This window comes from Lolium perenne, chromosome 3 (genome assembly GCF_019359855.2).
Source record: "Lolium perenne isolate Kyuss_39 chromosome 3, Kyuss_2.0, whole genome shotgun sequence".
Classification (NCBI taxonomy): Eukaryota; Viridiplantae; Streptophyta; class Magnoliopsida; order Poales; family Poaceae; genus Lolium; species Lolium perenne.
Window position 1 is genome coordinate 226954766 of NC_067246.2, and position 22978 is coordinate 226977743.

Consider the following 22978-nt stretch of genomic DNA (forward strand, 5'->3'; position numbering starts at 1 on the left):
GAGCAATGACGGTGACACGGCTTCGACTTGTTCTAGTGCTTGTAATTCTCGTTAAGTGGTCCAATGACTTTCATATTTCTTATAACGTTTTTTTTTTAAATACGGCTGATGATGATTATTGATAGATTAATGGATCTTTTTTCCAAAAAAAAAAACAGGAGTCGAGAGAAAAGAGGAGAATTGTGGGGTTAATTAACGAATGATGATATGACAAGCAGGTTTGCTCAACTTTTGCTTAAGCAGTACTTGACTTTTCCCCAAATCTGTTCAGGTCAAAAAAGAGCCTCCATCTACACGTAGAGCGGGCCCGGTGTGGATAAATCCATAAACAAAGCGCGCCCACCCCATTTTCCTCCTCCGCTTCGCCTGGAACATTGGCCCCTTCCTTCCTCTCTCCTCCCAACGCCCGTCCATCTCCGGCGAACCCGATGAGCTCCGGCGACGACTCCCGGAGGCCCAATCCCCTCCCCTCCGCGCTCGTGTCCAACCTACAGTCCGTGCTCGCCGCCCGCCGTCCGCCCCCGACCGAGGACGCCACCGCCACCGCGGCCGAGACCTCGGCCCCGGCCCCGGCGACGGCGGTGGCGGATGACGGCCCCGCCAAGCCCGTCGTGCTCCTGACCTGCGCCGGTGGGATCCAGTCGCCGGGCCTCGCGGCGCTCGTCGACGCGCTCGTCAAGGGCGGCCGCTGCGACGTCCACGTGTGCGCCCCCGAATCGTACGCCCCCCCAATCCCAACTCCCCCCCGGCTCCCTGATTCGCCATTGCAATTTCGCGCTTGACCTAGTAACAATATTAATTATCCCTGTTGTTCTAATGTCGAATTAACTGCGATAATTTCTCAATGTGAAGGGACAAGCCTGTTTGTGGTCACTCCATTACCATCCGGGAGACCGTCTCAGCGACATCCGTCGATTTCGCAGGGGCGAAGGCTTTCGAGATATCAGGTCGGTCGCGGTTCTTCACCCCTTTCTGCGCTATTGGATCAAACATGATTCAACAGCTGTTGGTATCGTCAACAGTTTTCTCTTCGCTGATTATGATGATGTTTCATCCAGGGACGCCCGTGGATTGCATCTCGCTGGGATTATCCGGGAGGCTGTTTGCGTGGTCGGCACCTGCTCTGGTAAAACGCCCTTGTAATCCATGTTTAGGAAGGGGGAAGTAGATGTCCTGTCCCATCCCATGTAATTGAGGAGGATTTCCATGTCGTTTGCAGGTGATCAGCGGCATCAATGCTGGGCCAAACTGCGGCTATGAGATGTAGGCTCTCATTTCACAAGTGGCCCCATTCATAGTCTGTTTTCATTCTACTTATAAAATTTATTACAAATCTGTGTAGGTTCCACTCTTCTGCCGTTGCTGCCGCAAGAGAGGCCTTAATGTGCGGGGTGCCTTCGATTGCCATCTCACTGAATTGGTGGGTATGCGTTTACTGCCTGTGTTCCAAATCTACTCAATCATTCCCATTTATCATTTGGTCGCTCAGCAGCACGAGCTAATAACAAGTGCTGGATTTATGCAACTAGGAAGAAGGATGAAACTAAGGACAGTGACTTCAAGGATGCAGCTGGGTTGTGCTTGCCATTGATACATGCGGCCTTGGCAGACATCGAGAAGGGAACTTTCCTCAGCGGGTGCCTGCTGAATATTGGGGTTCCGAGCTCGCCATCTGCGAATAAGGTTATTATGTACACAGAACTATCATCTTAAAATCCATTTGAAGTCAAACATAGTACCATAGCTTTAGAAGTAGATGAATTCCTTTTACTTGTTGTCCGCTCTGGCATTTAGTGACAAGCATACTGGATCATGCTATGCCTGCTGAATATTGAGTTTCCAAGCCCGCCAGCTGGAAATAAGATTATTTTGTAGCAAAACTATGGTCTTCAATTCCGTTTAGGGCCAAAAATAGCACCATAACTGTAGAAGTACCTGAATTCCTGTTAATTGATGTCCACTTTGGCCTATAGTGACAAGCATACTGGACCATGCTATTGCTACGGGCTAGAGCATCATATGCTTCCATCTATACGAGAGGCTATTCTAAAGGGTAAATAAACGTGATTCTTCATTACTAGTGTAGAATGTAGGTTGTTTGCTGTGGTACTCCGTGAACAAGGTTGCCAAGAGTGAAGCCACATGAAGGCATCTGCTGCACCTCACTGATGATTGAATAGTTAAGAATAGAATAAACTACATAGATTATGCAACTCGACCTTATATTTAGATAGAAGCCTATATCTTGTCTCGAGTGGTTAAGTCTCTTCTGCTATTGACTGACTTATCATAGCACAGTAATGTTTCCCCCATCCAATTGAAGACAATCCAATGGTTTATAGTTGATACAAAGAAAAAGGGAATATATCTATCTGATTTTTTTTTTTACTTTAAACTTCTTCAGGTGTACCATGATCATATGTTTACTTGGCTTTGGTCCATTCTTCAATGTATGCATCATAAGTAATCTGGAACGCATCATTTTCTTGAATTTTTCAATCGGCATGGGTTCATCATTTCATTTTTGCATCATGAGCTCCTGGATCATGGCTTGAACTTCAGCTGCTGAGCCATCAGCTATATAGACTAATAATGTTTAGCCTTGTTGGTATTACCTGAGCTGCAAGTCCGTAGGTGCAACAGTATGTGTCAAGCTTTCTTCATTCAGTATATACTGATAGTAAGGTCATGCAATTATCTGAACAAAAAAGCAACTTATTAGATTGGAGGAACTGTGGTATTTGATTATATCTTGGTAGTGGGGAAACTAGATCGCTCTGGATTTTTTTGTAAAATGTGCATTATTTTTCACAACTGTGACAGGCCAAATTCTACAACACATAGGTAGTTTGGGTTCTATTTTAACACACACACTCTCTCTCTCTCACTATTTTGATGCCAGGGTTTCAAGTTGACCAAGCAAAGCATATGCAGTCCTGCTCAAAGTTGGCAAGCTGTGTCGTCAAGTAGACCTACACCTGCTTCTCACTTCATGGGCATGCATCAAAGCCTTGGTATTCAGCTCGCACAGCTTGGGAAGGATGCTTCTGCAGCAGTATGAAGCAAATTATTGACTCCATAGTAATTTATTGTATCATCATTGGTGTAATATCAATTGGCCTGTCCTTTCATCTTCAGGGAGCTGCACGCAGAGGTAATACCCAGCGGAAGACAGTTGAGGTCGAGTCTGTTGCAGCTGCAGGGAAACCAGCGACTAGAGAAGTAGTGAAGAAATCCTTCCGTGCTGAGGTAACTATATATTTGACAGTTCTGATATAGCCAAGTAAAAACACGTAGTTCCATTTCTTTGATCAAGTACAAAACAAAGATGAACTTTTAAGCAGTACCAAACTAGATACGTGTGGTCATATGGAGATCGTAAGTGGCCTGGGGCCATTGTAGTGTTAAATTTTTGTAGGAGTGAAAGTGCACTTCTGAGTTGTGAGCATGTTTCTAAGCACATTTGAACACCATCAAAGCTTTCTGAGCATCCTTTTCTTGTTGGGCTTCATAAAAAATGCAGTTCGTCGAGAAGCTGCATGAAGGTCTGGATGAGGATATTGATTTGAGAGCTTTGGAAAATGGATTTGTGAGCTCTCTCTCTCTCTCTCTCTCTCTCTCTCTCTCTCTCTTTGTGTGTGTACGTGCTGTTATCAAGTGGCTAATTGTTTCCCGTTGTATAACCCACAGATATCTGTCACTCCTCTGAGTATACATGGCCGTGTGGAGCCTGAACTTGAAACTCCAGCTTCGGACTGGCTGTCAGCAGCTTTGGCTGTAGACAAAGAAAAAGAAGCTTCTGCAGTGATAGCCGAAGAACAAGATGCTACGGATGTAGCCGAAGAAAAGGAAAGTCCAGCTACCTAACAAGCACGCTTGTACACTCTGTAGGTGCTTTAGTCCTTGCCTTGGTGTCTATCTTCTCTCACCCTGCTTTATTGGCTTGATTCTTGTCTTCTGCATTCCATGTTTGTTCAGTTCGGTCTTTATTTTTGTTCGTCTTCTCTGACGATTGCCGGTTTTCTTCGTCTTGTAAAATGAATTGATGCTGAAGCTGAAGCCCCTATGGTTTAGGAAGTAACCATGTAGGCCATCATTGCATCTACCTGACGAATACTGCCAGCCTCACTATTTTTTCAGTGTGGTTTGTTTTGGAAAGGTGTTGTACTTGTGTTCAGTGTTCACCACCAGATGAATGTGATTGGAGTTTTGTTTTGTACCTTCTGGATAGTGTCCTACAATTATATTTTGACCCCGTGTAACCTGAAATGCAATTTCAACAATTTAATGTGGTTGTGTCTCTTGACTTGTGCGCAGTTCGAAAATTGACTTGTTTCTTCATGATAATTGTCTGAGGCACTGCTTCGTGCTAGTGCTAGGCGGGAGAGAGCTAGTACTATACCCAATCCGAAATGTAGGCACATGATGAACTTAGCCAACGTTTGGTTATACATTGGTTAATTACCACTGAGGAAATAGCAGATCACACCACTTGCTGGTGTCTTTTTTTTTTTTGCATAGAACCACAACAGTGGTTTATTTTTAAATGGAACACCACACTTTGTTGTAATTATTTGCATACAACCCATAATTAGTAATTAACACAATCGATGGCCAGTTAGTTGGTCCCGTTGTCCTCTCCAGTGTCTTGTCCTTGCCAGGTGGAGACGACCACCCTGGGGACAGCCGGTGGCGCGCCAACCTGCAACGCAGGGAAGACCATTGGTCTTGGCCAGAATACCCTCGGCCTCCTCGGTGGTGCGCCGGCCTCCTCGTGCGTGCGGGCGCACCACCGCCAGGCGCTAGCATCAATGTTCAAAATTGGAAAAGGTTTAATTTTTTTATAAAAAATTCAAAATTTGAAAATTTATAAATAAAAAATTCAATTCTAAAAAAAATCAGAATTACAAAGTTCCAGATTTTACATTTATTCGGATTAAAAAAATTCATAGTTCAAATTTCGTTCAGATTTGTAAAAGTTCAAATTTAAAAAAAATTAGGATCGAAAAATGTCCAGGTTTTAAATTTGTTCAGATTTTAAAAATGTTCAGAAGTGAAAATATTTAGATTTTGAAAAGTTTCCAAATTTTGAAAATATTCATATGTATTTCTGAAAATAGTCAAGTATTACAAAATTTATGTTTAAAATTGATGTGAGCGTCCTGCGTCCGGCCAATGCGGCAGACCACAGCTAGGAATTGCCACGCTGGGCTAAGCCCGACTAACTAATTGGCCATCAAGCTGCTTAATTATTTTTATGTGTTTTGTGCAAATAATTATAGTAAAATATGGTGTTCTTTGGAACAACAAAAAACTGTTGTAGTTCTTTGCAAAAAAAGGTACCAACAAGTGATGTGATTTACTATTTCTTCATTACCACTCAATGCCCGTGAGTTTCCATGGATTCATAATGTATCGTTCATCGTTTTATTTCAGGAAAGCATTGAACTCTCACATCAGCTCTCCTGTTTTACCCTCACCTTGCAGGAAGAGGGAAGTGTCGACGTTCTTATCTACCCCTCTCGCATGTACTTCCTCTGCTTATGAATGTATGACGTTTTGCTAGCTAATCTAGCTTGCTTAAACGTCTTATATTACCAAATGGAGGGAGTAGATATTTACCTAGTTGAGAATATGTAAATAAAAGTTCAGTAAAATCTTATTGAGATCCTGAGAATAAATACCTGAAACTAAGTTCCATTCATGCTTTGATTGCATGTCTCAGAGAATTTCAGCAAAACAAGTGAAAAGAGATTCATTATATGTACTTCTAGTCCATAGTTGCTGATTAATAAAACTTTTTTTAATCATTTTTCTGGTATTGACATTTTTCAAGAAAAAGATGTTCCTTAACCATTTTTCTGGTATTTCTTGAAGCATTTACTAGTTCTCCACCCCCTCCCTTCTCCAGCAAGTGCCGTGTGAGTTTCTGGAAGCATGAACAGTTCATTATCATCGGCGAAGTGTTGCAAAAATATAACTGAAGCATGAACAGTTCATTATCAGCGTGTGTAAGTTTCTGGAAAAAAGATGGCTCGTGCGCAAGGCAATCTAGATGACTACGATTTGGTAGCTATTAAAAAATAGAACGGATATCGCGTTGAGGAATTTCACACAACGTATTTCAGTGCAACAAGATTAGTGCAGTTAATTGAATTTTAGTTGGGGAATATTACCAAAAGTTCAGATGTAATTTGTTAGTTGCATTCGGAAATTACAGGTTATCTCTCACAAAAGATGTCTGCAAAACGTAGATCTTCCCAATGAGATGCTAGGAGGAGCAAATTGAGGCGGCTTCGACATCCTTTCATGCGAGGCGGGGATCCTTTCCTTGCACATACCTTGGCCTCCCTCTTCACTTTGCAAGGCTCAAGGCGGCAAGCTTCCAGCCTCTCATTGACAAAATTGGAGCGAGGCTTCTCGGTTGGAGGGGCAAGCACTTCACTAGAGCCGGAAGAGTGGTCCTTGCGAGATAGGTGCTTTCTTCCATGGTCACATACTACCTCACCATCTCCATTCTTCCCAAGTGGGTGCTCAGAAGGATCGACAAACTCAGACAGAATTTCATTAGGATGAAAGGGAGTGCTGACCCGGCAACGACGAGCCATCCTCCTGTAAACTGGCCAACGGTATGCAGGTCAGTTTCCATTGGGACTTGGACAAGTTCGGAAGGGCGATGCGGCCACGCTGGCCTTGGTTGGCATGGACCGATAGCTCGAGACCATGGTTGGGGGCACGGCTACCATGCACGGAAGGAGACACGGCTTTGTTCGGGGCTTGTACAAAGATGACCTTGGGAGAAGGCAATAGGTGCCTTGTTTGGCACAACTCTTGGAACAACGGCTGTCCTCTAAAATCGCGGTTCACAAACCTATTCTCGATATGCATGAGAAAAATCGCATCGTCAAGAAGGAGCTTGAGGGAGTCAGTTTGGATTCGCGCGCTGCAAAACATCGTTCTCCGCTGCCGACGTACATAGGTTCGTTGAGCTTTGGACCATTATGAAACATGTACAACTTCTCCCCCAGCTGGATGCTATCAGCTGGAAATGGACGAAGTCGGGTATCTACACGGAGGCTTCGGCATATAAGTGTCATGCGGAGCCTAAAAGCAAATTCTTTGCTTGGCTTGTCGCACATCGCAATATCCGCATGGCGGACAATCTTGCTCTTTGGGGATGGCCGCATGACCCCATTTGTAAGCTCTATTGTATCCACCCTGATTGTTCTTTCATCACACGTCTGAGGGACTCGGTCCTTGCAGCCTATGACCTTCTGGTGCCTACACCTGCATGGACAACGAACAGAGATTTCGATGGGTGGTGGGTGCACTACATCGTAAATTTCGACAAGGAAAATAGGCGGATAACTAGTGGGATCATCACCTATATAATTTTGAGTGCTTGGAAGGAGCGCAACAGGAAGATTTTCACGAACATGGTGCTGCCTCTCCTTGATGTGGTGCGACTCATCAAGGACGTGATTGAGCAGAGGGTTCTTGCTTTCACTGAGGTTGAACTTCGGCTTCGGCTTTTCTCCTTCTCTGACCTCGCAAGAGGTCCCATGTAAATACTTTGCTATCTAATCGAATGGCAGTGCCTCTGCCTTTAACCCTAAAAAAACATGTCTGCAAAATTTGAGCACACAAGAATACATTACATACGAATTAAAAATGCTTCTACTTTTCATCATAAATGCAGCAGATAAAAACGAAATGAATTGCTTAATTAGTTAATTGCCTTTCACTGCAGTGAACAAGAAGGGTGAAAATAGAAATAGAGAAAATAAGAGTTATCTTCGAAAAATAACCCATGAATATAAACTTACAAACAAATTTGCATCCTGGCCCAAGCTCAACCAATTGGCTAGCCCTAGTTTCCATGTAGATTTTGTTGGTGCAAGGTTTGCAACTTTCTCTGCCTCTTCCTTGATGCGTTGGTCAGACTGTTTGGCATGTGACAACATGGTTTTTGGGGTCGGTTGGGACGAGGGCTCCCTCTGTGGTCGTTGAAGGTGAAGTCGAAATTGCTGGCTCGAGGAAGAGTCATGACAATGACACTCGATTATTGTTTTTCTTCTCGACAAAGGGTGTGTTCTTCGTGTAGGTGCCCAATGTGGTCAACTGGTCATGTGGTGTATTTGTTGAATTTTATGCTCGGTATTTCGATAATTAACTAGACAATTTAATTCTTCTTATTCAATGAGATGAGGCTTTGATTGTCTCTATTTAAAAAAAAACGAAGATGGAAGGAATGTGTCTACAGCAACGTAACAGACATAGTTTGCGCGTGATGTGTTGAGCGGAATTTGTCTTATAACATGTCATAAAAATAGCTGGGAAAAAGCAAAATGTTGCCATCCAATCATCCAAACAACAAAACAGATAAAAGTACCTGAAAAAACTAGAATATCATGACCCAACCCAATAGCTGACGCAGTCATCGTGGTGATTTTGCAACTTCGTACCACCTGATACACAACTTTTCAGCCTGTTACAACTTAGAGCAGCTCTCTCTAGCCGCGTTCTCTAAAGCGTCCCCAAACGGCGCCGGATCGAGTGTTTGGGGGACGTGTTTTGTTCGTACTGCGTTTGGAGACGTCGCTTCCCAGCCGCGTCCCCAAACGCCGGCTCCAAACTTTTTTTATAGGGTTTTCGAAAACACAACCATTTATTAAATATAGCACATAAATAAATATATTTGCCGAGATTGTTTCCAAATTAAAATAGAATAAACAATAAATAAAACAACTAAATAAATGTAATAAATAGGGCTAGATCAAGGTGCCGCGGCTGATAATCTTTTGATCCTCCACATATGCTCAACGAGATCAGCTTGAAGTTGATCGTGAACATTGTTATCACGGATCTCTGCGTGCATGGCGAGGAAATTAGCAAAATCTGCAGGCAAATCATGATCAACCTCCGCAAGAGCGCCCTGACACTCATAGGGACCACATGTGTCCTGACATTATTCTTGCAGTCATCCTTGATAATCATGTTGTGCATGATCACACAAGCATGCATCACCTCCCACATTTGGTCGTGAGACCAACTTAGAACAGGGTACCGGAAAATTGAAAATTAAGCTTGAAGCACACCAAATGCCCGCTCGACATCCTTCCTGCAAGCCTCCTGTCGCGCAGCAAAGTGACAATTCTTCTGACCTGATGGAGCCGTGATTGTTTTGACAAAAATGGCCCATTTTGGATATATACCATCGGCTAGGTAATAGCCTTTGATATATTGGTGGTCATTGATCTCATAGTTGCATGGTGGAGCATGCCCTTCCACTAGTCTGCTGAACACTGGAGACTGCTACAACACGTTGATGTCATTGTGTGATCCCGCCATGCCAAAGAAAGAATGCCAAATCCACATGTCATAATCTGCCACAGCTTCAAGCACCACACTACAATATCCATGACGCCCTTTGTATATACCTTGCCAGGCAAACGGGCATTTCTTCCATGACCAGTGCATGCAATCGATGCTTCCAAGCATTCCAGGGAATCCTCTGGCAGCATTTTGTGCCATGATACTTGCAGTCTCTTTCTCAGTTGGCCCTCTCAAGTAGTATTTGCCAAACTTTTCCACCACAGCTCAGCAAAACTTGTACATGCACTCCATGGCAGTAGACTCACTCATGCGGAGGTAATCGTCCTGTGTATCAGCAGGTGCTCCGTATGCAAGCATTCTCATGGCGGCGGTACACTTCTGAATCGACGAGAACCCGGCAACGCCTACAACGTCGTGCTTGAGCTTGAAGTAGGGGTCGAACTCTCGAACGTCGTGAAGGATATTCATGAACAAACCCTTGCTCATCGTATATCGGCGTCGAAAATTATCGGCATATGTTGCCTCATCTGCGAAGTAGTCGTTGTGCAGCATGGTATGACCCTCCATCCTCTGCTGGGGCTTCGACTTCTTTCTCCCCGACTTTGATCCTCCGCCGGCGTGGCCTCTTCTGCTTCTCCGCCTCGGCGTCAATCATATCCTGGAGGGATGCGATGATCAGCAAATGCTCCCGGATGTCGTCGTCGAAGGCTTGATCTCATCGTCGATATCCATGTCTGAAGCAAAATCAATGGTTAAAATTGCGCCGCGGCAGACGAGGCAACGAACAACAGCCAATCGCGCCTACCTGGCAAGTCATCGAACACCTTGTGTGCGTGGAGGTGGGGCGGATTTGACGCCGCGTTCTGGAATGCGCTGGCGAAGCGGCGGCTGCGAAACAGCCGACAAGAGTGCCAGCCGCGACGACGGTGCCGACTCTCAGAAGAGATCAGCCGTCGAAACGGCCGAAAAATCCAGCGGCAGCGAAGGGGTGGGAGGGAAGGCGCGAACCAACGGTTATGGAAATAGTCGCCGATAGGTGGGAGCCTACCTCGCTTTTCGTTGTGTCTGGCGTGCCCGGAGCGTCCCCTGTGGCGCGGGGACGAGCTCGGGCGCTGGACACCGTATCGGACCGCGCCGAACAAAAAGAGCCTTTGAGGTACGCGGCTGGAAGCGTTTTTTTATCCGGCTCATCCTAAATCCCTTTGGAGGGCTTTGAGGTACGTGGCTGGGAGCATTTTTTTTGTCCAGCCCGTCCTAAATCTTTTTGGGGGACGCGGGACTGGAGATGTTCTTAGCTCCGAACAACTAAAAAACATAGAGCCACTCTTTGCTGGGTCTTTTTTTTTGAAAGGTCCAGCAATCACTGGCTCAATATATTAGCAGGTAGAAACAGCATACAAAGTTGCCCTTGGGCGAGGATGAAAGATAAAAGAAATGAGAAAGAACTAGGAACTAGGAACTAGGAGGCAGCAAAGAATTTATGGGGGCTCGAACATGAGCTTGCGCAAGGCCTTTGCCCCAGCGAACGCCCACTCCTGGGCTTCATCTTTGATGAAGGAGATGACCTGCTGGACCGATCCCTCTTTGTCGCGAAAAGTTCTTTTGTTTCGCTCTCGCCAGATGTGCCAACATGTGAGAAGGAAGAGCGAGCTGACCCCTTTCCGATGGATCATTGGGGACGCCTCTAGCCATTGCTCCCGGAAAGTTGTAATGCTGCTTGTGGCACTATGCACAGCGTTGAGAACCCCGTCACAGTGAGGCCATGTAGCAATGGTGGTCCAAATCTCCCGAGAGAAAGGGCACTCCGTGATAAGATGTTGGGACGTCTCAAGGTTTCTCCTACAAAGAGGACAAAAGTATCCATTGGGCCATTCCCTTTGCTGAAGTCTATCAGCACACCACAATCTATTCTGGAAAAGAAGCCACGCAAAGAATTTGTGTTTTGGCGGCGTCCACGTTCCCCACACATCACGTCTGAAGGTGGTTAGGGTGCGACCCTCAAATTGCACCCTGTAAGCTGATTTTGCGGAGTAGACGCCGTCAGCCGTGAGTATCCAGGAGATGGTGTCGGGTACACCGGGCTGGAGTACGGTATTGGCGATCCGCAGCAAGCGCCAAACCTGCAGGAATTCCTCCAAGATTGCCGTTGTTAGGTTGTGCCTGAGATCGGCAACCCATCTGTTGTCGGTCAGTGATTGCGCCACTGTTCGCCACTTGCGCCTGGAGTGCGCGTAGAGTAGCGGGAAGGATAGCTGAAGCGGGGAGTCTGCGAGCCATGTCGAGTCCCAGAAAGAGGCTTTGGTGCCGTCGCCGATGTGCACGCGTGTGGCCGCCGCAAAGAGGTCGCGGTCCGTGCGGTCGCAAGGAACGGGCATACCCACCCAAGGTCGCCCAGGGTCTGTCCACTCATACCACATCCATCAAAGGCGAAGCGCGCGACCAAAGAGCGACAAGTTTGGCAGCCCAAGGCCACCTCGGTCCAACGACGAGCAGACCTTGGACCAGGCAATCTTGCACTTCCCGCCGGCGAGGTCGTTTTCCTCAGCTCCCCAAGTGAAGGGGCGGCGTATTTTGTTGAACGCCACGAAGAACCTTTTTGGGAGTTTGAGGGCGGTCAGAGCAAAGATGGGTAGGGTGCTTAGCACGGACATGGAAAGTGTGCAGCGGCCTCCTGCGTTGATCCATTTGCCGCGACACCCCGCCAGCTTGGCCCGAGCTCGGTCTAGGATTTGTTGGAGGTGCGAGAAGCGTAGTCGGCCGAGGAAGAGGGGGAGACCAAGATACTTGATCGGAAGTTGTACTCTCTCACCGTTGAAGGAGGCGAGTACCTCGTCAAGGTCGATGTCGTCGCACCTAATGCTTGAGATGGAGCATTTGTCAATGTTGATGCGCAACCCCGTGGCTTCTCCGAAAGCCTTGAGAATGCGTAGGAGGGACCGAAGTTCATCCTTGATGGGGTTCATGAAGACGATGGCGTCATCGGCATAGAGGCTTGCCCTAAGTTTTGCCTCGCGCAACGGCAGAGGCGAGAGGACACCAATGTCTGTGGCGCGCTAGAGGATCCTGTGAAGTGGGTCAATGGCGATGATGAACAGGAGGGGCGATAAGGGGTCTCCCTGCCGAAGGCCCCTCCTGTGGCCGAAGGACAATCCTTCCGCGCCATTCAAGATCACAGCTGAAGAGGTCGAGGACAAGAGGAGGGCAATCCAGTCTCTCCATCGCGTCGGGAAACCTAAGCGTTGTAGCAACTCGAGCAAATATTCCCAAGAGACTGAGTCGAACGCCTTAGCGAAGTCTAGCTTGAGGAGGAGGGATGGCTTCCGTTTCCGATGGAGGGCGCGGGCGAGGTTGCTGACGAAGAGGTAGTTGTCGTGGATGCATCTTGACTTCAAGAAAGCACTTTGGGCATGTGAGATCAAGTCCCCCATAAGGGGTGTGATCCTCCTTGCCAGAACCTTTGAGAAGAGCTTGGCGAAGGAGTGTAGCAAGCTGATTGGCCGAAAGTCGTTGACGGAGAGGGCCTGTTCTTTTTTTGGAATGAGGCAGATGAAGGCGGAGTTGAGAGCGGCAAAATTACCACCGGCCATGCGGTAAAGGTGGTTGAAGGCTGCCATGATGTCCCATTTGATCGTCGGACAGCATTTCCTATAGAAGACCCCGGTGAAGCCATCCGGCCCGGGCGCTTTCTCGGCTGGCGAGTCCTTGACAGCTTCCCAAATCTCGGTCATCGAGAAGGGATTGTCGATGCCCGCAGGGGGCAAGGTCGGCAGGTCCAAGTCATGCCACACGAACGAGCGAGACCGGTCTGCTGGCGTGCCAAGGACCTGCGAGAAATGATCATGCAGGGCTTTCTCCTTATCGCCGTGTGTGATATGGACCCCGGATTCAGAGCTAAATTGGTGAATGAAGTTGCGTCGGCGCCTAGCATTGATCTTGAGATGGAAGAAGCGGGTGTTCGCGTCGCCCTCTTTGAGCCACACTTGACGGGATTGTTGGCGCCGCCTAGCTCTCTCGACGGCGGCGAGGCCCAAAATCCTGAGCTTCAATGCCTTTCTTAGGTGGAATTCAGGAGTGGACAGGGCGCGGGAGTCCTGAGCCTCATCCAGCCGGAGAACTATCTCCATGGCAAGGTGCAGCTGCAGCTTGTTGTCGCTAAAGAGCTCTTTGCTCCATCGGCGTAGGGCGCGGCTAGCACGGCCCAACTTGATCCGCAGCCGTGCGAGCGGGTTTCTAGCCAAGACGTGCTCGTGCCAGGCCGTATTCACCGTTTCCTGGAAGCCCTCGTGACGCGGCCAAAAGTTTTCGAAACGGAAGCGTGCCTTGCGCGGAGGGGTGTTGAGTCCGGATAGCATCAGGGGCAGTGATCTGAGTGTGAAGTAGAGAGGGCCTGAACAGCGCATGGGGAGAAGATGGCATCCCAGGCCGCATTGCAGAAAATGCGGTCAAGGTTTACCAGGGTGGGCAGCTCTCTTTCATTGCTCCAGGAAAATTTCCTGTTGGAGCAGCGAAGCTCAAACAGCTCAGCCTGATTAAGGGCCGCTCTGAACTGTCCCATGAGGCGTCTACAGAGGTTGTCGTTGTTCTTGTCGCGTGCTTCGTAGATTAGATTAAAATCCCCCGCGATGAGCCACGGCTCTCCGGCGGACGGCACGAGATCCTTCATTTCTTGCAGGAAAGTTGGTTTGATTGCATCCTCCGCTGACCCGTACACGGTTGACAGGGTGAACGAGGCGCCGGAACTCAGGATGGTGACCGATGCTGAGATTGAAAACTGTCGGATGGACGGGTTGGTGATGTGGACGATGGAGGGATCCCAGAAGAGCGCTACGCCTCCTCTTGTTCCGTCGGCCGGGAGGAAAAGAAGGAGCGTCGGGAGGGTCCAGCTATTTCGCAGGCAAGAGAGTCGTTGATTAGGTCTAGCTTTGTCTCTTGTAGACAAAGGATCACGGCCCTAGCAGAGGTTGCGAGCTCGCAAACAGCAAGGCGGCGTGCAGGGTTGTTTAAGCCGCGGACGTTCCAGCAGAAAATTGGGCAAATGTTGTCACTCATTGAGACACACAGTAGAACTCCAGGTAATGGCGACGAAACTAGCAGAAAATTGGGAAAATGTTTAAACTCTTTGCTGCGTCGTCTACACTGAGAGGGAAATTTTCACAACAGCTAGCTACAAACGCACGAACCAGAAGTGCAGAAGGAGGCGCTAGGCTGGTTGCCTCCCATGTCGCCCAAGGGACGACGTGGAGGCACCTTTGTTTTGGCGGATTAGTTAATGCGCACTTCAACTTGATTTTGTCTTTTTTCACAAAAGAAGATTTTGTCTTAGCTAACATTCCTACTAAGATACTAATCGGCCCATATGCAGTGACAGTCCCTCCAAAGATTCTCCTCTCTCTTACTTTTTCTATCCCCACTTACTTTTCTTTAACTGCATCCATGTGCTATTGGAGCTGTGGTATAGAGATCACCGATGTAGAACACACTTTCCCATAGCACATATACTACCACCGATGCGCCCCATATGCTGATACCGGACATATTATAGGGCTCACCGGTGAAAATGCTCTTAGCTTGTGTATATTTCATCGGTGCAAGGTTTGCAACTTTCTCTGCCTGTTCCTTGATGCGTTGGGTCAGACTGTTTGACATGTGACAACATGGTTTTTGGGGTCAGTTGAGACGAGGGCTCCCTCTGTGGTCGTCGAAGTCGGTGGCTCGATGAAGAGTCATGACGATTACACTCGACGTTGGTTTTTCTTCTCGACAAAGGGTGTGTGCTTCATGCGGGTGCCCAATGTGGTCATGTGGTGCATTTTTAGCCTCGTTTTTAGATAATTAACTAGGAAATCTAATTCTTCTTAATCAATGAGATCAGGCAATGGTTGTCTCTGTTTTTTTTTAAGATGACATGTATGGCTACGAACAAGCGATGGAAGGAATGTGTCTAAGGCAACATAATTAGACATAGTTCGCGTGTGATGTGTTGAGCAGAATTTGTCTTATAACACGGCATAAAAATTGCTGGGAAAAAGCAAAATGGTGTCCTCCAATCATCCAAACAAAAAAGGGGATAAAAACTAGCTGGAAAACTAGAATATCGTGACCCAACTCAATAACGGATCCAGTCATTGTGGTGATTTTGCAACTTTATAGTCTGTACCATCAGCGAAATTGCATGGGTGAACCTGGGAGCAAGCGCACCCTATATAGAAAAAATATATAATAATTCAGAAAAAGGTCAAAAAATTCAAATGTTTTTGGGAATCAAAGATGATCATGTATTGTACTCGTATACGAAAGATTCACCATGGAATAACTTCTCTTGTTTCCTGGGTGAAAAAAACAGACTTGAAGGTCCTATATTAAAGTACTATTCACGCTATATTCGTCATAGATTTGTTTTTTTTTTTGCCTGAAGTCAATGTGAAACATTTTTTGGCCAAACAAATTTATACGAGTATAATACTTGATTATCTTTGATTCCCAAAAGGATTCTAATTTTTTTGACTTTATTTAAAATTACTACATTTTTTAGAGTATATAGGGTGCGCCTGCACCCGAGAGCCAAAAGTCCGGGTCAGTACCATCAGGTGATACATAACTTTTCAGCCTGTTAGAACTTAGCTCCGAACAACTAAAATACATTGAGCGACCCTTTGCTGGGTCGTCTAGACTGCGAGGGAAATCTTCACAGCAGCTTAGAGCTACACACGCACGACGAGAAGTGCAGGAGGAGGCGCTAGGCTGGTTGCCTCCCATGGCGCCCAAGGGACGACGTGGAGGCACCTTTTATTAGTTTGAGATTACTTAATGCGCACTTCAACTTGATTTTGTCTTTTTCACAACAAAAGATTTTGTCTTTTTCACAACAAAAGATTTTGTCTTGGCTAACCTTCCAACTGGCTACTACTATTCTGACATTTCTTGTATTGTATTGGTACAAATGTACAATACCCGATCATCAGCGTGCGTGCACGCACGTCGTCTGTCAACCGGCGAGAAAGTCAAAAGACGTGGCGACCATAGCAACATTTGCTCCTTCCATCGAATTAATCATACCATTTCGCAGACCCACCATTCAGCTCTCTGAGAAAAAGTTCAGAAATTGGTTTTGTGAATGAGAAATACTAGTACTCCATATTCGATCATTGTCGATCATCCGCCCACACATACACTTCCGCCAAGAACATCCATATTCAATCAACAATGGCGCCACCGCATAAGCTCGAGGCGACGGTCGGGTGGTCGGCGTCGGCATTCGTAGCCGCCGTGCTCGCCCGTCTAATCCGCAAAGGCATCGAGCTGCTGTCCGAGCTAGACGGAGCTGCGGTGGGTCACCTGCGCCGCCTCGAGGGGCTCCTCACGTCTGTGTGGCTTTTGCTCGACGCGGCCGACGCTGGCGCCATCGACTTCACCCAGCGGCCCGTCCAAGACTTGCTCAACGCTGCCTACTCCGCCGACGACGCCCTCGACGACCTTGAGCGCGCTCTTCTCCAGCTCCAGGTCGGCATGGCAGGAGGCAGCGAACCCGGTTCAAACGCCGGTTCACCTGCCTCCGTCGTCGGCGCCTCGAGGAAGCCACGCAGCCCTATGAGGTTCTTTCTCTGCTTCAGCCCACCCAGAACAGCAGCTTCTAGCAGTGGTAGCGCCGCCAGCTCTCGCCGGAGATCCTCAAGCAACAAGAAGAGCAGCGTCGACCTGGGCGGCCTAGGAGAGGCATTCGAGAAGTTGGCACAAGCCGCGTACAGGTGCACGTCCATGTACGAGCACGTCGTGCCACGGAAGAACTATGCCACCATCCTTTCAGTGAAGCCAGGGGATGCAGCATCAGGAGCAGCACGTGATATGTACGACATCTTCGGGAGGGAGGCTGAGGTGGATCAAATCGTCAAGAAGGTGAGATTCGGCGACGATCTGCACTACCGCCTCGGGGTTGGCGTCCTCCCTGTTGTCGGCGCCGAGGGTATTGGCAAGACGGCGCTCACGCAGCTCATCTTCCACCATGAGATCATCAAGGCCGAGTTCCCCGTGCGTATGTGGGTGCAAGTCTCTGGCACACTCCTGGTCAGCAAGCAGCTCATGGTTCAGATGGTGCATCCGCTTGCACGAGATGCCCATGACACCGAAGACATCAGGGAGCTTCTGCTGGAGCAGTTGACTGGCAAGAGGATCTTGCTCGTGCTCGACGGTGTCACAGATGTCAGCGATGCCCAGTGGAGAGATCTAATGGAGGTGCTGCAGCAAGCTGCTCGAAGGAGCTTGATCATGGTGACGACTCAATCCGAAAGTGCTGCCACAGCATTAGGCACCATGCCCCCACTGATCCTCAGCCCTCTGGCATTCGATGACTACTGGAAGATGTTCAAGCATTTTGCATTTGGGAGTGCGGATGAGAGCGAAGATTGCACTCCGCTGGGGGATGAATGGGAGGACCTTGAAGAGGAGGAGGAGGAGTTGTCACCGATAGAGCAAATCGCGTATGAAATAGCCAAGAAATTGGACTGCTCTCCATTACCAGCACGTCTCATTGGGCGCTCACTATACTTCCGGCAGGGCGAAGAAGGCCACTGGAAAAATGTGTTGGATGATACCTTGTGGGAACAGCAACAAATCGGCGGGATCTCGCCAGCATTGTGGCTGAGCTACCAGCACCTCGATCCCCGCCTCAAGCAGTGTTTCGCATATTGTGCAGTGTTTCCAGATGACTATGTGTTCAGAAAGGAAGAATTGGAGCAGATGTGGATAGCACAGGGGCTGATATATTCTGATGACCGTGCAGCAAGACTGGAGGATGTCGCCGACGAGTTATTTGATGAACTTGCTGAACGATGCTTCTTTCAGCCTCTGGGAAGAAACAGATACGTCATGCACAATATGATGCAGAAGCTATCGCAAGCGGTCTCGGCGAGCCAATGTTACATGGTTACTGAGAGCTCAGGAAAAGTGCCACAAGAAGTTCGTCACCTGACAATCAGGACTAACAACCTGCTGAAGTTGAAGATGGATTTGGCGTTGCAGCTCTCACCTTCCTCTGAAAACCATTTCCTTCAGCGGGTTCGTACAATTCTGTTCTTCGCAGATTTCAGTGACTCGGATGACTTTTTGGAAGTTTTAGCTGAGATTTTCTCAATCGCAAAGAGTGTGAGAGTTCTTGGCTTATCATGTGCAAACATTACATTTCTTCCTGCTGAGATTGGCCTGGTCCGACACCTCCGGTATCTCAATCTGTCCAGGAACAGCATCACTGAACTTCCAGAGACAGTGTGCCAGCTCCACCTACTTCAGGTGCTGGATGTCAAGTGCAATTCTCGTTACCTCCATCCTCCCAATGGCACTTCCAGTTTGATTCACCTGAGGCATCTTCATGCAAGTGCACTATTTCTTTCGGACATACCTGACATACAAAATCTCTCAAATCTGCAAGAGTTGGAGGCACTCCGTGTTGGCAGGAGCACGCAACTCATTGCCTTACGACAAATGATGCAACTCAGAGGCGCACTTCACATTGAAAATCTGCGTCAGTGTGATGTAAGTGAGTTCAAGAAGGGTATCCTGAAAGGAATGAAGCACCTGAACAAACTACACCTGTCTTGGGCTAACTCTACGGGTGAAAGCAAAGATATTCCCATCGATGAAGAGGTACTTGAGTGCTTGCAGCCACATGAGAATGTGAAGGTTCTGAAAATTACGGGCTACACAGGAATCAGATCTCCATCATGGATGCTGAAGAGCTCATGTTCACTGTCAAATGCGACATCTATGTACTTATCAGATTGCATGAACTGGGAGAGCCTACCTCCCTTCCATGAGATGCCTTGCCTTGAGGTTCTTGAGATCAGAAAGATGCATTCTATTAAGGAAATGGGTGCTGTTCCTCAACCATCTGATGCAGAATTGTTCCCAAAACTCAAAAAGCTCGTTATCGAAGACGCTTTGCATTTCACTGGATGGTCGAGAGGCAAATCAACAAGAAACATAACATTTCCCTGCCTGTCCAAGCTAGAGATAAGGAATTGCCCCGACCTGACAACCTTTCCAGATGTCCCCCTTTCACTTACTATCATGATCATTGAGAATGTTGGTCTTCATATTCTGCCAATGATTCATGATAAGCAATCATCAGAAGAAGAGGAGATGTCAACATCAGAAGAAGGTAGATGGACATCAGGGCTCACCACATTACAAATACATCACTGCCACAAACTAAGGTCCCTAGGATCAGGACTTCTTCAGCAGCAGCACCTCCTACGCTCTCTTGAGGTTCTGTCAATCAAGAGCTGCGACAACATCATCTGTGATCTGGCCGACGGATTCAAAGATCTCACTGCATTGAGGGACCTCTCTCTATATGACTGCCCAAAGCTGCTCGTCGACAAGTTCCATGCATCATTGCGAACACTGGAGATCAGCGAGTGCTTCATTGCGCAGGGTGGATGGGTGGACGAGTACCCTTTCCTCTTCTCATTGTGGACACTAAAGATCAGTGGCTGCTCGCATGTAAGCGCTGATCAAGGCAGCAAGATTGAACCTTTGGACTGGCTAAGCTCCCTGTTCAATGTGTACAGTCTTCAATTGGAGAACACATTGTTTGTGAGATTGAGCATGTTTGACAAGCTTCATTCTCTTGAGATACTTGAGATTGACGGAAGTCACGCATTCTTTGATGGTTCATTGGAATTTGAATGGCTGGAGAAGCTGCACACCCTCAGCATTAGGAACTGCAGGGAATTGTGTGAGCTTCCCGAAAACCTCTACACTCTGCCTTCATTGGAAGAGCTGTGTGTAGAGAACTGTCCCGCTATTCAGGCATTGCCAGCAAACGGGTTGCCAGCGTCACTGAAGAGATTATCCATATCTAAGTGCAGTCCTCACCTAACTCAGCGGTGTCTCGATGAAGAACTTGATCAGCCAAAGATTGCAAAGATTGGTGTTGCCTACATTGAGGGGAAAAGTATTATTAGTACAGAAGAATAGTGTGATATTTGTGTTACCCTGTTCCTAACGAGATTGTATATCTGAACTAGCTCGATGCATCCATCTGAATCGTTTGAAACCTTTACTGCTCTTTGCAGTTGGTGAAGTGATCAAAGTGAAATTGGTACCTATGATTCAATTTTCACAAAAGCTGTATACTCATGTGAATAAAATAATATGGAAATATGGAGATTCACTATGCAAGTGTATCTTTTTTTTTGTGATGCATGGTGTGTTGAAGCTGCACCTTCTTTTTGCTAACTAGTTGAAGCTGCAGTCATTAAGGGCATTAGCAGTAGAGCTCAAAAGATCAAACACAGCCAATGTTTAACGAATATTTTAGTTTTATATCAGATTATTATGTGATCTGTAAAATTTGTATACATAGATGTCTCTAACACCAGTATTGGGGAGTTTGAGCTTGTGACCCAGTAAAATGCCAGGATGATTCTGAGTCCTGGCCTCCAAGCTACGGGTTGCAAGCCTATCACTACAGATAAAAAAGCGTGGAGAGAAGCCGACGCGGACGTTTGGAACCTGGGTGCGCGCGCACCCATTTACGAAAAGTTCAAAAAAATGCTATTTAAAAGTTTCAAAAAAATGTGAACTAAAATTTTGCATGTACATATTATGTTGATACTTACTCGTGTAAGTTTTCACGAAAAAATACCATTGTGTGTGGCCTGCATAAAAATGACAAAATATCCAAATGAGAATAGTGAATAGGAATTTTACTATTCACAGGAATAGGAATTTACATTTTGTCATTTTTGTGTAGGTCATACACAATGGTACACAAACGAGTAAGTATCAACATAATATATTCATGCAAAAATTTACTTCACATTTTTTGAAACTTTTAAATAGCATTTTTTTGAACTTTTCGTAAATGGGTTCCATTCACAATTTCCGGGAGAGAAGCACACTATTTTCACACCAATAACCCCCGGATACCTCTATCACCGGAGAATCGGAGTCGCCCTCGTCCTCGCGTCGCCGCGGGGCAGGTGCGCCGCCACGCACGGGCGAAGTACGGATTCCCTTCGACGCGCTTCGCTGCTGCTGCCGGCGCTCGGAGTTAAAGAGGAGAGACAATCAGACAAAGGGATCTAGCCGCGCTGTCAGATCCGTGATGATCCAACAAGAATTGGGGATCGAATCGACTCTAGGGCTACACTAACCTAGAACTAAGAAACACCATTGCCGATACATGTGAGGATGTCGTGGCTCCATTTTCCGTGGATTGCGTTATTGGTTTGTGGTCTAGGACTCTAGGCCAACTTTGGAGCGGAAGCCGAAGCTAAACCGCAGTGTTAGAGCATCTGCAGCCACGTCCCCCAAAGCCGTCTTCCAAAGGGATTTGGGGCGCGCCAGATCAAAAATGCGTTCCAGCCGCGTCCCCCAAAGCCTATTTTTGTCCGACGCATCCCGATACGGTGTCCGGCGCCCCGAGCCCGTCCCCGTCCCACAGGGGACGCACCGGGGACGCTGGACACACCGAAAAGCGAGGCGGGGAGTGGCGGGGCCGACCCGTCAGCGGCACAATTAATTTTAACCTAACCATCGCCTACCTCGCGACGGAAGTTATTGGCGCGCAGCGACGGTTCAGTTCCCGCAGCGACGGTGCAGTTCCCACAGAGGGCGCAGCGACGCGTCCCGTCGCGCCTAGCTCTGCGTGCCGGCGTTAATGAGCGCCACCGCTCATCCGCCTCCCTCCGGCCTATAAAAAGGGGCGCCTCTCATCGTCCCTCTCACACACAAACCCTAGCGCCTCTCTCCCAAACCCTAGCCGCCACCATCTCTCAACAAGACTCGACGCTATGTCTGGTAGAGGCGGAGGCCGACCTCGCGGCCGCGGCCGTGGTCGTGGTCGTGGCCGCGGCATAGCTGAACGCTCGCCGTCGCCTCCCACGCCGTCGTCTTCATCGTCGGAGATGGACGTGGAGCCGGACGTGCTGTTCGAGTTCGTCCTCGTCCTCAAGGGCGACCCGCGCGGCATCCAGAGGCTGCCGGACGCCCGCGCAAGATGCATCTGCGGGAGCATTCGTGCGGCTACTACCGGTGGATCGTCGACGCGATCTACGACGCGTGCGGCAAGATGTACCTCAACATCGGCTGGGAGAAGTTCGCGCGCCACCACAGCCTCGAAGCCGGCTTCATCCTCGTGTTCTCCTACTTCGGCAACAGGGACATGAGCGTCAAGGTCTTCGACGAGAGGCGCTGCCGCCGGGACTACCTCGGCGACAGGGACTCCCACGACGACAACACCGACGAGGAGGACGACTGAGTGTTGTTTCTTCGCAGCGAATACATGCACGGAGGTTTCTGCTTGTTCGCCTCATCGGTAGAACCAACAAGGGCACCATCCTCTCGCTGGATTTTCCAGTTTAGGTGACTGGGTGTGCCCTCGAGTGTTCTTTCTTAGCAGCGAACACAGGAAACCTCCGATGCACGACCTAGTTAGGTTTAGTTTATTTGCAATATTTTATATTTGTGTCCACCAGGGTTCCAACTATGTATTAGTTTGTGGAAACCACGTACCCAATTATGTATTAGTTTGTGGAAATTGAAATAAAAATGCAAAAAAAAGTATTTTAAATGTTTGGGGGCGGCGTTTGGGGGACGCGGCTGGGAAGCGACGTCCCCCAAACGCGGCACGAAAACACGTCCC

At 47.9% G+C, this 22978-nt stretch overlaps 3 protein-coding genes across 3 annotated transcripts; 2 read left to right on the plus strand and 1 right to left on the minus strand.

Annotated features, from left to right (window-relative positions):
- The first annotated feature begins 332 nt into the window (after nucleotides 1–332).
- On the plus strand, nucleotides 333–4288 carry LOC127343559 (uncharacterized). The gene is made up of 10 exons (XM_051369688.2): nucleotides 333–718; nucleotides 853–947; nucleotides 1059–1126; nucleotides 1220–1263; nucleotides 1343–1420; nucleotides 1530–1683; nucleotides 2903–3055; nucleotides 3139–3249; nucleotides 3524–3589; nucleotides 3691–4288. The coding sequence occupies exons 1-10, from the start codon at nucleotides 429–431 to the stop codon at nucleotides 3865–3867; spliced, it is 1236 nt and encodes a 411-aa protein (XP_051225648.1). The 5' UTR covers nucleotides 333–428; the 3' UTR covers nucleotides 3868–4288.
- Nucleotides 4289–13687: 9399 nt separating this feature from the next.
- On the minus strand, nucleotides 13688–14771 carry LOC139838104 (uncharacterized). Its single transcript, XM_071827456.1, has 2 exons — nucleotides 14752–14771; nucleotides 13688–14219 (listed from the first exon to the last, which is right to left on the minus strand). Exons 1-2 carry the CDS (start codon nucleotides 14769–14771, stop codon nucleotides 13688–13690), a joined length of 552 nt encoding a protein of 183 aa, XP_071683557.1.
- Nucleotides 14772–16539: 1768 nt separating this feature from the next.
- Nucleotides 16540–20755, plus strand: LOC127339846 (putative disease resistance protein RGA4). The gene has a single exon (XM_051365653.2). It carries the CDS (start codon nucleotides 16540–16542, stop codon nucleotides 20305–20307), a length of 3768 nt encoding a protein of 1255 aa, XP_051221613.1. The 3' UTR covers nucleotides 20308–20755.
- Nucleotides 20756–22978: the final 2223 nt, after the last annotated feature.